The 14,600-nt window shown below is 33.6% G+C and overlaps 1 protein-coding gene across 2 annotated transcripts in view; it reads left to right on the forward strand.

Annotated features, from left to right (window-relative positions):
• LOC136030001 (uncharacterized) overlaps nt 1–14,600 on the forward strand; it is a 118,105-nt gene that overhangs the window by 66,446 nt on the left and 37,059 nt on the right. For both annotated transcript variants that reach the window (XM_065708609.1, XM_065708610.1), the window contains 2 exons: nt 8,042–10,168; nt 10,720–10,775. In XM_065708609.1, the coding sequence (XP_065564681.1) occupies nt 8,042–10,168; nt 10,720–10,775 (2,183 nt within the window). The remainder of the gene's footprint in view (nt 1–8,041; nt 10,169–10,719; nt 10,776–14,600) is intronic.

Genomic DNA, 14,600 nt, shown 5'->3' on the forward strand with positions numbered 1-14,600 from the left:
GGAGTGTTTGGGCCGTTATTTATTCCTTTTACGTTTCCGAATCAAATAAATTATTCCTCGGAATGGAACTTGCCTCCATGTGAAATCTTTATCATATATTTTCCCCCTTCGGAGGACTTGCCAACAGGAATAGCTATCCGTAGGAATTCGGAAAACCTATCATTAGAAGTAATTCCCCGTAAAATGATACATTATTATTGATCCAAATTGTAATTACTACGTTTATGGAATCATGAATTCTTGATAAAATTGCTTGACAGTGAAAAACATCATTTTTGGATAATCTCATTTAAAAGAGCAGCTGAAGCAAATTTATTGGAAAATTTCTTGCTATTTATCAGCACGGAGCTGTTACAAAAAACATTTCAGCTTAGGGGACCAATTGCATCCTATTGACTCTATCAATATAATCGTGCCCCAAGTGCTTATGTAGGGACCCGAAATCCACATAACATGACTACTAATTAAAGTATTTGTTGATATATTCTAAAATTAAAATAATGTATTTTATTAATGGCTATTAATATATTTTATTACTATTAAATAATATGGACGAGAATAACATTGCCGACGAGATTAAGGTAGGAAATGAGGTTACTAGCTGGTTTCCTATTAAATCAGGGGTTAGGCACGGTGGCCTTATATTCCCTTTTTTATGGATAATGTCAATGCACTAGGGAGCACAGTAAGGGCAATGGGGGAACACCGGATCAAGGGAATATTAAAACTTAAAATGAACAGAAATTATTACATATAGGAAGGGGGTTGCCTCCTCCTCAACACTTCGCTCTTTACGCTAGAGTTCGAATTTTTTTCCCAATTCTCTAAGAATGACTCCTTAACCACAAGGGTCGTTTAATTGAAACAATAAGAAGCTTTTTTCAGAAGTACTAAAATACTTTTGTGTAAAGAGAGAGGTGTTGAGGAGGGGGCAATCCCCTTCATATGCGTAATAATTTCTGTTTGTTTTAAATTTTAATGTTGCTCCTTACAATCAATTGAAAAAAACTTGTTTTTTGTCTAATTTCTGATCGTTTTTAAATAATCGTTTGAAAATATTCCTAGGAAACGATCGTTTTTAAATAATCCAAAACATGTTGATCTCGGGATATCTGGCCCAACCTCCACGGAGAAATACCCTCCCCACAGATATATCCTTTGAAATCAGCATAAAAATCCGACTTTTATATATCCATTGGTATCATAATTCCGATTTTTAGAGTTTCGGTTATTATTGAGCCGTGTCGCTCCTTACTTGCAGTTCGTTACCACGAACTGTTTTAAAAATCTAAAACCGACTCTTTCGTTGGTGCTTTACTTAAAACTATATGAGTCTTGAACCATCTTGGTAAGTACAAATAAATCAAACTGAATTTTTGATATATAATGCTATCAACTGTTGAAAAATCATCAGTTCCATATTATATTTCACTGTAATTTTATTTTCATTCTCAATGCTGCAATAACTGGAAACGAAAATATTTGACGTATGAAACCAAGAAAGGAAATAATAAATGAAAAGAAATAGGTGAAAAAAGGAGGATTTTTTCACCCAGTAGCAAAATATAAAGACGAAAATCAAGCAAATATTTCGACAAGGACCTCCGCCAAATTGTCCTCAGTGCCCAAAAAAAAGAAGAAGAGAAAAAGAAACAACAACAAAATCTAACTTTCTGAAGTGAACTCTGCAAGAGATTTTTGTTCGTTTCAAGCCTGATTTGCATATTCAATTTAAGTTTCAATAGTTTTAAGATTTATTTACTCATTTATATTAGTACCTATTGTATGTTTGTTTGCTATGATTGTTTATTTAATTTCTGTTCGTTTTGGGTTTCATTTATCCTTCAATAGCAAAATATCTGTGTTCATTTTAAGCGTAATTTGCATATTCAACTTAAGCCTTACTCGTTTTAAGATTTATTTATTCATTTATATTAATACCTATCGTATCATTTTTTATGATTTTTTTATTTATACATTTATTTATTTTTGATAATTATGATTTATATATTTTATAATTATTTCTATATTTTTATAATTTATAATTTATTTTTATATAAATTATAATTTATTTTTATATATTTTTTATAATTATGATTTTATTTTTTAATTATATAATTAAAGTAAAACAGTTCAAAATAGGGATGATACCTTTTTATTGACAGTGAATAGATATAAAAAATTTTAACTGGATATTTCGAACACATATACAGTGAGTTTTACTGCTGATGATGAACACTGTATATGTGTTCGAAATATCCAGTTAAAATTTTTTATATCTATTCACTGTCAATAAAAAGGTATCATCCCTATTTTGAACTGTTTTACTTTCGTCATGGAAAGGCAGTGTGGTCTTCGAAGTTATCTAAATTATATAATTATAATTATGATTTTTTTTATCATTATTTTTTATTTGACTTCTGTCCGTTTTGGGTTTCATTTATTCTTTAAAAGTAATTTCTTGTCGTTTTGAGTTTAAGCTATTGTAGGTTTCTGTTCCTTTTGATCTTAAGTTTAATATGGCCTTTCCTTTTTTTTAACTTGTTTTTCGGAAATATTTTTTTGTTAATATAGAAAAAGTCAATGTGGTCAACATGTTTTATGTTTCATGCATTCGTTGATATTTTTATAGTAATTTTGTTAGTGAAACTTCGGAAAATGTGGAATTTCGAAATTGTGTAATCCCTTTGAGATTCGGGTTGGCCAGTACCACTCTATATATTAACAGAAGGAAAGAAAGTTGTCGCAGCTTAACAGACTCCCGGAAAGAGTGGATTAATTTTTCTTGGTTAAGACTTAATGACTGTAATCACCATTCCCAGAGAACGATTTATTTTTCTAATAAAGATCCTAGTTTCATTTCCCGGAAGGGAATTCATATCAGAAGATTTGAATAAAGGGACAGAGGTATGAAGAAAAGAACAACCTTGCTCTAGATTCAATATTTATTTTAGCTCAAAGGAAAAAAAATGAATAGAATCTGCTCCTTGTTGCGTTAACATAACTCTTATAGGAATGAAAAATAATACTGTTACAGACAGCGTAGCGTTCTTGAGTCAAATTTTAAGAAATACTTATAACACTAAAGGGCTGGACATACTTGGTGCCTTTTCTTAAACATTTTAAGACCTTACATGTGCAGACGATACGCGGCCTTTTTTTTACGGAGAAAGCAGTGGTTTCTTGGCAAATATTTTAAATTTGAAAAAACGTGCACGCTCAAAGAAGGAATCTTATGGCCAGGACATTTAATAGCATGTTTGTAATCTGGCGTAAAATACATCTTATTAAATATATACGGTCATTTTAGCTTGAAAAACGCTATGTCTGCCCGACACTTAACACTAAAATGGAGATGTTAAATTTCCAGAACGCGGACGCTCGAAGAAGAAATTATTCGGCCGAGCCATTAACATGGGCTTACATAGGCTTTTCTCTTGGGGGGAGGGGCAGTCGACTCTGTGGTGAAGGGCGGGAGGGGGGAGCTGAAGCTATACTACCAGTTCACAAAACCTTTCATTGCCAGCTAGATCTATCATACCTTTGAAATCTTTATTATTAAGTAATCACCAAAAATCATAAATCATCAATAAGGTTCAGCATTAATCTTTTTGGACTAGAGCTAAATATTTCCAAGATATTCTGGATCATTGCTTCTTGTTTGGCTTTTATTCTGTCATTTCAGCTGTTTATTTCCAGCTTTTTCAACCATCTACCTTTTATCAACTGCTTTTTTAGCCATATACCTTTTTTCATCTGCTTTTTCAACCATACCTAGTTTAAATTTAAAGTTTTAGGGGGGCAGTAGTCCCCTGCCCCGTCCCTTCGTACGCCCATATCCATTAAAGAACGTGTTTAAAATATGGCGTAAAATACACCATATTTAATGCATACGTTCATTTTAGCTTGATAAATGCTATGTCTGTCCAACACTTAACACTAAAACATGGACGTTAAACCTACAAAACGTGGATGCTCAAAGAAGAAATTAATTGATCAGGCCTTTGAATAACATATATTGAATCTGGCGTAAAATACGCCGTATTTAATGAATACAGTCATTTTAACTTGAAAAACGCTATATCTGTACAAGACTTAACACTAAAACGTTTGAGGCGTTAAAGAATATATCGTATACATTTTTGAGATTCTACTTGGAAATGCTTGACGGTGCTGATTTTTTTTCGGAGGCCACCGTGGGTTTCGTTTGCATTAGACGTCCAAAGCATTTGGTTCAAAACCGAAATTATTTTTCATAAATTGAGCGATAAGATATTAGTGACGCAGTTACACAAAAATTGAGGGTGCCAAGACTTTTGCAGTGACCCATATCATCCCAATTATTTTTAAGATTGCTTCTTCTAGGACCATTTCCTGATTATATTACAACACCTCTGCTATACGAAATGTGTAAAGTTTCATTGTTGACTTGATAAGTTCTGTGAAGGAAATTGAGAATCCAAAAACCAAACTCTTATGTGTCTGACGGTCGTCAAACTTGACGCCCAATTTTTGAAGCTCCTTTCTGCTAGCAATGACGTAAAACACGTGTTTGAATTGCATTCAACACGTGTTTGAATTTGAATTGTAGGTTGTCTGACGCCCAATTTTTGAAGCTCCTTTCTGCTAGCAATGACGTAAAACACGTGTTTGAATTGCATTCAACACGTGTTTGAATTTGAATTGTAGGTTGTCTGACGCCCAATTTTTGAAGCTCTTTTTTGCTAGCAATGACGTAATACACGTGTTTGAATTGCATTCAACACGTGTAAAAACACGTGTTTGAATTTGAATTGTAGGTTTTGAATTGCATTCAACACGTGTTTGAATTTGAATTGTAGGTTGTCTGACGCCCAATTTTTGAAGCTCTTTTCTGCTAGCAATGACGTAAAACACGTGTTTGAATTGCATTCAACACGTGTTTGAATTTGAATTGTAGGTTGTCTGACGCCCAATTTTTGAAGCTCCTTTCTGCTAGCAATGACGTAAAACACGTGTTTGAATTTGAATTGTAGGTTGTCTGACGCCCAATTTTTGAAGCTCCTTTCTGCTAGCAATGACATAAAACACGTGTTTGAATTGCATTCAACACGTGTAAAAACACATATTTGAATTTGAATTGTAGGTTGTCTGACGCCCAATTTGTGAAACTCCTTTCTGCTAGCAATGACATAAAACATGTGTTTGAAATGCATTCAACACGTGTAAAAACACGTGTTTGAATTGTAGGTTGTCTGACGCCCAATTTTTGAAGCTCCTTTCTGCTAGCAATGCATTCAATGCGATTCAACAGCAATGCATTCAACACGTGTTTGAATTTGAATTGTAGGTTGTCTGACGCCCAATTTTTGAAGCTCTTTTTTGCTAGCAATGACGTAAAACACGTGTTTGAATTGCATTCAACACGTGTAAAAACACGTGTTTGAATTTGAATTGTAGGTTGTCTGACGCCCAATTTTTGAAGCTCCTTTCTGCTAGCAATGACGTAAAACACGTGTTTGAATTTGAATTGTAGGTTGTCTGACGCCCAATTTTTGAAGCTCCTTTCTGCTAGCAATGACGTAAAACACGTGTTTGAATTGCATTCAACACGTGTAAAAACACTTATTTGAATTTGAATTGTAGGTTGTCTGACGCCCAATTTTTGAAGCTCCTTTCTGCTAGCAATGACATAAAACACGTGTTTGAATTGCATTCAACACGTGTAAAAACACGTGTTTGAATTTGAATTGTAGGTTGTCTGACGCCCAATTTTTGAAGCTCCTTTTTGCTAGCAATGACGTAAAACCCGTGTTTGAATTGCATTCAACACGTGTAAAAACACGTGTTTGAATTTGAATTGTAGGTTGTCTGACGCCCAATTTTTGAAGCTCCTTTCTGCTAGCAATGACGTAAAACACGTGTTTGAATTGCATTCAACACGTGTAAAAACATGTGTTTGAATTTGAATTGTAGGTTGTCTGACGCCCAATTTTTGAAGCTCCTTTCTGCTAGCAATGACGTAAAACACGTGTTTGAATTGCATTCAACACGTGTAAAAACACGTGTTTGAATTTGAATTGTAGGTTGTCTGACGCCAATTTTTGAAGCTCCTTTCTGCTAGCAATGACGTATTTAAACATGTGTTTGAATTGCATAATGTAGGGTGTCTTCTAGATTCAACTCTCAGGTACTGCCAAAGCTCGTGAAAGTATGAACAAATGACTTCTCTACCACGTGTTTGCCGGAATGTTTTAGAGCTAATTTTCAAGTTGTTGGCACTATCGATTGCAAAGAACGATTCCTCTTAAAAAATCCTCTTTAGAAAATTAAATATACGCAAAAGAATTTTCTATAATCCAATAAAAGTCCTTAATTATTTATGTATCTGATTTTTTCCTAAGTATATAATTCTAACAGTCTGTTTTTAAAAAATTCTATTCGTCTTCACTGTCATGAGATAGGCCATTTTGCTCTTGATTTAAGTTTTGAAATGGGTCCAGATGATGGTTGTATCATCGTTGGGAGACATAATATCTTATCTTCCTTTAGAGAGGAAGAATACTCATTGCCACTGGTGCGTGGCAATTGCAATCTTTTGATACTTCCAGTTGTGACAGTACAATGGTAATAACGCCCATTTTCAATCTAGGAAGATTCTAGTCCGACCGGTTCTATGGCAATGATCTCTTTGATATTCGTTTTCTTCTTGTTTGGATTAGTATGGAGACGCTTTCGCATAATCTCGTCACTGGAGCCCTATAGAGTTTTGCTGTAGCTGAGTTTGATCTCTTGGTACCATTTTACCAGGCTGAGATAAAACCCGTTGCCCCCTTACAGCACAAATACTCATTTATATTACCTGGGTTGCTTGAAATATTTTATATCGTTAAGCTGCTTATTCTGTCTGTCTTCTAAAACAGGAGGGTTTGTCAGGTATAACTTGACAGCTTAACTCTTTCCAAGAGTTTTTCACTTAAACTCAGAGTGGAATTTAGGCTTCTGGGGCGGTCAAGAATTGGCCAGGCTAATGCAAGAGCTAAGTCTGGGACACAGTGTTAATTACACATATTTGTAAGAGCTATTTTCTTGTACAGAGAAAATATTTAGGTTGAACAATCACCACTATTTAAGGATATTTTCTTTTTTTTCTGTTAATATAAATACTTTTATTTTATACCGATTTAGCACTGAAGAGTAACGCTAAATAACATACTTGTGTTTTCTGGTTTAGATTTTCGATTCCACTCTGCCACTCTAAAAAATAAAAAACCAGCACACGAAAAACATGTGAATGTTGTTCTGTTTTTTTGTTGTTTTTTTTTTTATTTATCTATCGTTCCGTACTTTTTACGTTATTATGGGCAGGTTTTCCAATAACTAAGTAAATAAATAACGCTATAATCACCTTCAAGCGTTAAACTAAATACACGTCAACCTCAGTGGCGTTAATTAGCGGAAATTCTCGGGGGGGGGGAGTACCGTTTAAAATCTAGCGGGGCAATTTTGTTGTATTTTTCCAACAAAAATTCCAAAAAAAAAACAAGTCTCACTAAAAACACCAAAACATATTTATTTTTTCAAAATGTAGAGAAAGGCGAAAAATCGTGAAGGGGAGGAGGAGGACAAGTGATCACTTATGGTGTGTCTTCTAGTAAACATAATTCCCGGAATATTTATTGAACATTCTTGAAGAGGACTGTAAAGTGTCTTTTGGTTTAAAAAGGATTATGGTCATGGCTGGTATTTTGCTGTTGCTGCAGTCGACACTATATAATTGAGAAAAATGATAGCCTATTTATTTAAATAAAATAAATAAGTCAGTTTTTTTCAGTTGCATTTCTTTTTGTTTTATAAAGGTTACATGTATATTATATTGTCTTGTTTCCGCCCGGGATAAGTTTAATCCTTGCAAAATTCTTTCTTTAAATCCTTATTTCTCGAAATTCCACTTTAAAAAAAAATACTTTATACCGTCCTTGTTTCGAGTAGAAAGACTCATTATTAAGTCTTACATTTGGAAAGAATTGGTATACTTTAGTTAATCTTTTTTTTATTCTAGGGAATTCTGGAAACGGCACGCCAAGCTGGAAAGCCTCAAAGGAGTCCATGGATACTAATCCGCAGACGATAGAAATTTTTGGAGACAAAAGTTGTGAGAGTCTTAAAAAAAAATATATTGAACCTCGGAAACGTAAAATGATGAAAGCTGATGATAATAAGAAAACTGAAAATGAACTCAAAACTGCTCAAATGGCTCCTGAAAAAGATGAGTGTTTTCTTTACCGACATGTTCAACCTATTCCAAGGTTGACATTTCCATACCCTGAACATCAAGATTTATTTATGCAAGAAAATAATGTAATTAAAGAAATAGAGTGTGATAATAGAATTGACATTACAAAAACTAATTCGACAAGCAGTAGTATGGTGTTAAAAAATGGTAAATTATGTGAAACAACCCATACTGAAAATTCTGGATCCTCTGAAAATGATTTTATTGAACAAGATAAGCGCTTACTCTATGAAAATGTGGAAACACATTCAGAGTTTACTTTTCCCGGTCCTGAACGTCATAGTCTATTTACCAAAGAAAGCTATTTAGTTAACAAAACAGGTGATTTAGGCGATATTGTATCTGTTGAAACTAATTTTACAAGTAGGACTCTGTCGTTAGTAGATCAGCCACATGATAAAAATAATGTAGAATTTTTTAGACGCCATGAAAATGTTCGAAATGAATCTGATACGTTGAGTGAAAGATGTGAGATATACCCCGACTCGTCATTTGATTTTGAAGACAATTTTAGTGAATCTCGAAAACCGAAAGTGCAAAAAGCTACTGAAAATGTGGGAGTTGGTGAAAGTTATTTAGGAAAAGACCTTGGTATTCAAGAGACTCATGTACAAAATGAATCCTTCCCTCTTTCTAATGTTGTCTCAGATACAGTAATTGATGATTTTGAAATGTTTTCCGATTCATCTTTCAATTTTGATGTAAATTTGGATGAAATTATGGTTTCAGACTTAGAGAGCATGTGTGATGACGATTCTATCGTTGAAGCTCTTGATTTATCTACTTCAGAACACAAAAAGAAAAATATTGAGGATTTAGAACTTGAGCCGTTGAATTCTCTTCCAATTACAAGACCAGTACAAACAGATTTATCTTATTTAACTTCTCATAAGGTGGATTTTCCACCAAAAGACGATTCAGAAATTAAAGCATCAATTTCCCTCCTATCAACACAATTTAATCAATATTTCTTGACAAATTTTCCTCCAAACGACGAATCAAACATGGGAAAAAGTATTTTTCCTCCATTGCGATTATCAAAAACGAAAACTAAATTGCCTGTTTTACCAGCTGATAGCAAGGATTCAAAAATGGAAGTAACGAATTTTGACCCACCGACAGGATCATCAACACAATTTGATCAATCTGCTTTGATGAATCTTATTCCGAATGACGAATCGACCATGGAAATATCTGGCTTCCCTCTATTGACAATATCACTAGCGCCTGCTTTGAGTACTCATAAGTATGATCTAGCATCAGATGGGGATTCAAAAAGGAAAACATCGCAAGTCCCTCCACTGACAAAATTGCCAATACCAAATAATAATTCTCATTTAGCGCCTTATATGAAAGATTGTATACCAGTGAAAAATTCAATAGTGGAATCATTGACTTTCTCTCCAGTAACAAGGTCAGATACGCCAGTTGACATACCTTCTTTAGCACCTCATAAGGAAAACTATGAGGATCCGAAAATGGAACCATCGATTGTCTTTCCACTAGCGAGATCATCAACACCAATTACTTTGAGTGAATCCCAAAAAGAGACTAACCATTCATCCTCTGGAGTTCCAATTTCCTTATTCTCAGGGGAGCGTCATTCCGCAGACGAAGCACGAAACAAAATGTGCCAGAAATTTGAAAGTGATTCGGTAATAGTGAAGTTTAGATCAGGTCGCATTGAAGCTAAAGAAAATATTGGCAAAGAACTCAATTCCCAAAGCGCAGTGATTCCTTCCGAGCTAATAAGAACCAGGTGTGAAATGGAAAGAAATGGAAGTGATACTTTTCTGCAAAGAGAAATTGAAGCTGAAGTAGCTAAAAGGAAGAATCAGCCAGCCACAGAGTATCGCCGTTCCACTGAAACTGACAAATATGAATCAAGAGAAGGTGTCTTTTTTTTCTTTTTTTTTTACCTGCATAGATCACATAGATCATACACATAGATCAAAAGTTGATTTCCATATTGATTCCTTTTCTTATTTGTTTTGTTTTGCTGTCTTCTCCCTCTCTGTATCTGTGTCTATTTCTCTTTCTTTCTATTATTTTCTTTCTCTTTTTCTCCCTCTCTTGTTTCCCCTCTCTCTCTCACACACTTCCTCTACTCTTCATTGTACTTGATTTAGGAGAGTCTTATTTAAATTAATGAGAGAATTCGTTATATTAAAAATTAATTTAATTAATAACAATTTTTTATCTCTTTTTTATTGTCTACTTTTCTCTCTTTATCTTGGTCTTTGTGCTTTCTTTATTCTTTTTGATACTTCATTTTGGCAATTGAGTCTGTTGATATGTTATTTAATTAAAGGGTGAGGTATATAAATAGTGATCTGGATTAAAAGATAAGAACAAAATGCCACTTCTTCCCTATTTGATAATGTCCTCGTTAATCATGCCACTGCTTCAAATTAAACCTACTAATGCCTTAATGTCTCTTCTAGATAATTTTGCTGTAGCTGTGAATGGATCTGTGAATACTTTAGACTCCCTGAATGAGGTAAGAACGATATGAATCTTGTAGTAGTAGTAGGCAGGTTTCATAGCAAAAACTTGACTGCTATCGCTGATTTGTGTTTCTTTACAACACATTCAAAATCAAACTACACTTGTAAATATAAATCAAACTATAAATATTAACTCTTGTTGTACATTTTGACGAAAACCGGGACGAAAGAATTACCATATCGGTTTGTTCTTGCTTTAACGGGAACTAACTTATCTTGCTTTCTTGTTCTTGATGGTAGAGGTTGATCAGGTAGAATGTCACGGTGCTGAGATTTAGAAAGCAAGAACTTTCCAAAACTCATTATCAGAGTGTCGTACCGGTTTTGGAGTGACGGCAGTCCTAGCACTTCCAGAGCCTTTTCGTAGGGGATGTCACGAGATAAAATAAACACAAAAATAAAATAAAATAAACACATGGTAAAATGAAATAACTATAAAATAAGATAAAAACGAGATTATAAATTAAGATAAATATTATTATGATAACTATAAAATAAGATAAAAAAATTTTTAACGAGATAAAATAAAATAAACACATGGTCCAAGCTTAAAAAATAAATAAATCAACACTTTTTTCAAGGTTATTTTTATAGATAACTAAAAGAAAAACTGTAAATCTCAGAGATTTTTTAGGGGAATGTTGAAGTGTCCAAACGAGGTAAAAAATTTGTGAACCGTAATGTTAATGTCAAAAATGGGATCAAAAATCACTCAAGCTACAAAAATTAATTAATGTATGCATTGGTTAAGGTTATAGTTGTTAAGGTTATTGATTAAGATTCTTAGGGTGGAAGGGCACATGTCTGAATGAATTAAGAGGCATATGAGCCGTATTGCTTATGTCTGAAATGGAAGGAACAATTTATTAAAGCTCTAAATACTTTAAAGAAATGCTATATTAATCATTAATTAATATACATTTTAGTTGAGGCTAAGATATCAATGTTGGAACCTTCATCGAATGTGTGAACTAGTTCTAGTGGTATATTATTACCGAATTTTTTCTCTAACCGATTTGTTAAAAAAAGACTACCTCTTATTTTCTTTTTCTTTTTTAAAATGCAAGAGATAGTTTTAAACTCAAATGCTGTCATGATTCAAACCTAAGTACTGTTTGGTTTAAACCCAAATACTGTATACTGTAGTTATTGTTAATCATTTTTTAACCATAGAAAAGTGAAAGAAAATTTTATTAAAAACTAGGAATCTAGGTTTTCATGTCCGCGATATTTTCTATCCTGTAGCAGAGCAGATTTCACTTAAGAATACATTTCAAAATATGAGCTATTTAAAACATAACAACAAGGAAGCTTACTTAGAAATTTATCTTTTCTTAATTCTTTAAGGGTTGTAATATCAATAAAAGAAGCGATTAACCTAACAATAAAACGGAAATGCGACCAAAAAATAAAACTCTATAGAATTTGTTTTTAATACTAGTTTTTGACGAACTTTTTTTTAACGAATACTTATTCCGGTTTTAAAAAACGACTCCTCCATATGGACTTGAAATATTAGCTGACCTTGGCAGTCCAATAGCGCTGGCTAAGTAAAGAGCGAAGTGGGCTCTGTCTACTTTTTTTCTTCAAGCCAATTTGTATGGAAGGAGTTGACGTAGAAACTTTGGAAAGGGCTCATTCGTCCGAAAATTGAAAGTTCTAGTGCCCTTTTTAAGAATCAAAAGTCATTGGAGGGACACCCCTCCCTCGTGCCCTTTTTGCTCCAATGACATCTGATCAAAATTTTGAGATACCCGTTTTGTTCAGCAAAGACAAAAGGTTTAATAATTATGTCTCTGGGTATGACAACCCTCCATAGCTCTTGGGCAGGGGCTGTAGGCTATGCAATTTGCTCATTGTTTACACATTTTTTTTTTTTACTTTTTTCACGAAAGAAGTTTTTCATAGAAAAGTAAACCAAAAATGAGTAAAGATCATTTCAAATAATTTCCAAGCGTAAAACTACCATAAATCATCATTAATAAATAAATGAAACCCAAAAAGAAAAAAATACTACAAGTAATAAATTCAAACTTAAAAGCAGAAGAGACTAAAAGGAGTAGGGCAGACACCCCCCGTGCCTTCTAAAAAGTGGATCATAATTTAAACTTTACTGAAAACAGTCCTTATTTCCAGCTATATATTTTTATGTCTCGTAACATAAAAAAGCCTTACTCTTCTTAGTTTTTGCTCATTTTGAGATTAACTTAGTTATTTATTTAATTTCTGTTCGTTTGGGCTTCACTTACTTATGATGGTGATTTATGGTTGTTTACAGTTGAAAAATTATTTGACGTGATTTTTCCTTATCCTTGGTTTACTTTTCTTTTCTTTGAAAAACTTATGTTGTGGGAAAAAATTTTTTAATTAGTTTCTGTTCGTTTTTAATTATCATAATTTTTTCCATTGATTAAGAAAAGAATATTTTAAAATTTTTCGGATTTTTTCTAAAAGAATCCAGATTTTGGCTTGCTATTCATATGTTGGACGAAACTGTTACAATTTTTAACAATAGTTGTACTATAATGCTTTGGGCTGATGGACATGGGGAAAATATTCAAATATATGGGTTGAGAATCTGTTGTTCTATAGTGCCTACGGAATTCTAGCCCCTTTATCTCTTCTTGCATTCAGTATTTCATGTTTCATATTACTTTCAATGTTTTTATCTCATGTTTCACGTAATATCTGACGTTATAACTTTGAGTATGGGTGAATATCAAGCAGCTATCCTTTTCCACATACCCTGAAAGTTTCAACTTCGGCCCCTCACCTTTCTTGATATATTACAGATACATCCTTGTGAGAACCTTGGATGCACATAGTGAATTTTTATTTAGTTCAATTTCCCACTCCACATACCTTTGCAATCTTGAATTATCGCAGGTATGCCATGTGGATAAAACTGAATGCACATAGTGTCTTTTGATTTATCCTCAAACACATACTCCGAAGGTCCTACATAATACCCCGAGGTTTTCCTGGGATATCGCAAAGAAACACGTTTGACAACCTGAATGCGCGTACTTTATTTTGATTTAGGTTTACACACACACACACAACCTCAAGCTTCTCCAGGAAGGTTCAATTGAATACCCTATTTCATTCCTGTAATATTGCATTTGTGCCATCTTGACAACCAGGGTGCACTTTGGTTTCAAAGTGCAAGGTACAAACTCTTTGGTTTCATTCAATAGTAGTAGTTGATGTAGTAGCAAAAGTTATAGTAGTAGTAAAAGCAGTAGAGGTTGTTATAGTAGAAGTAGCAGTAGTAACAGTAGTAGCAGTCGCCTCTAGCTGTAGTTATAAATAGTACTTGTAGTCGAAGTTGCATATAGTTGCAATCTCAGTTCCAAGTAGTCACATTTGCAGTCACAAGTAGGCGGAGTTAATTTTACAATTTTTATAAGCTGTACTTATAAATAGTACTTGTAGTCGAAGTTGCATATGGTTGCAATCTCAGTTCCAAGTAGTCACATTTGCAGTCACAAGTAGGCGGAGTTAATTTTACAATTTTTATAAGCTGTACTTATAAATAGTACTTGTAGTCGAAGTTGCATATGGTTGCAATCTCAGTTCCAAGTAGTCACATTTGCAGTCACAAGTAGGCGGAGTTAATTTTACAATTTTTATAAGCTGTACTTATAAATAGTACTTGTAGTCGAAGTTGCATATGGTTGCAATCTCAGTTCCAAGTAGTCACATTTGCAGTCACAAGTAGGCGGAGTTTATTTTACAATTTTTTGCAGTCGGAAGTAGTCACAGACGCAAGCAACTACATTCGTAAATAGTCGCAGTAGAAGTAGCAGTGGTAGTAT

Source organism: Artemia franciscana, chromosome 8 (assembly GCF_032884065.1).
Source record: "Artemia franciscana chromosome 8, ASM3288406v1, whole genome shotgun sequence".
In the NCBI taxonomy this organism is placed as follows: domain Eukaryota; kingdom Metazoa; phylum Arthropoda; class Branchiopoda; order Anostraca; family Artemiidae; genus Artemia; species Artemia franciscana.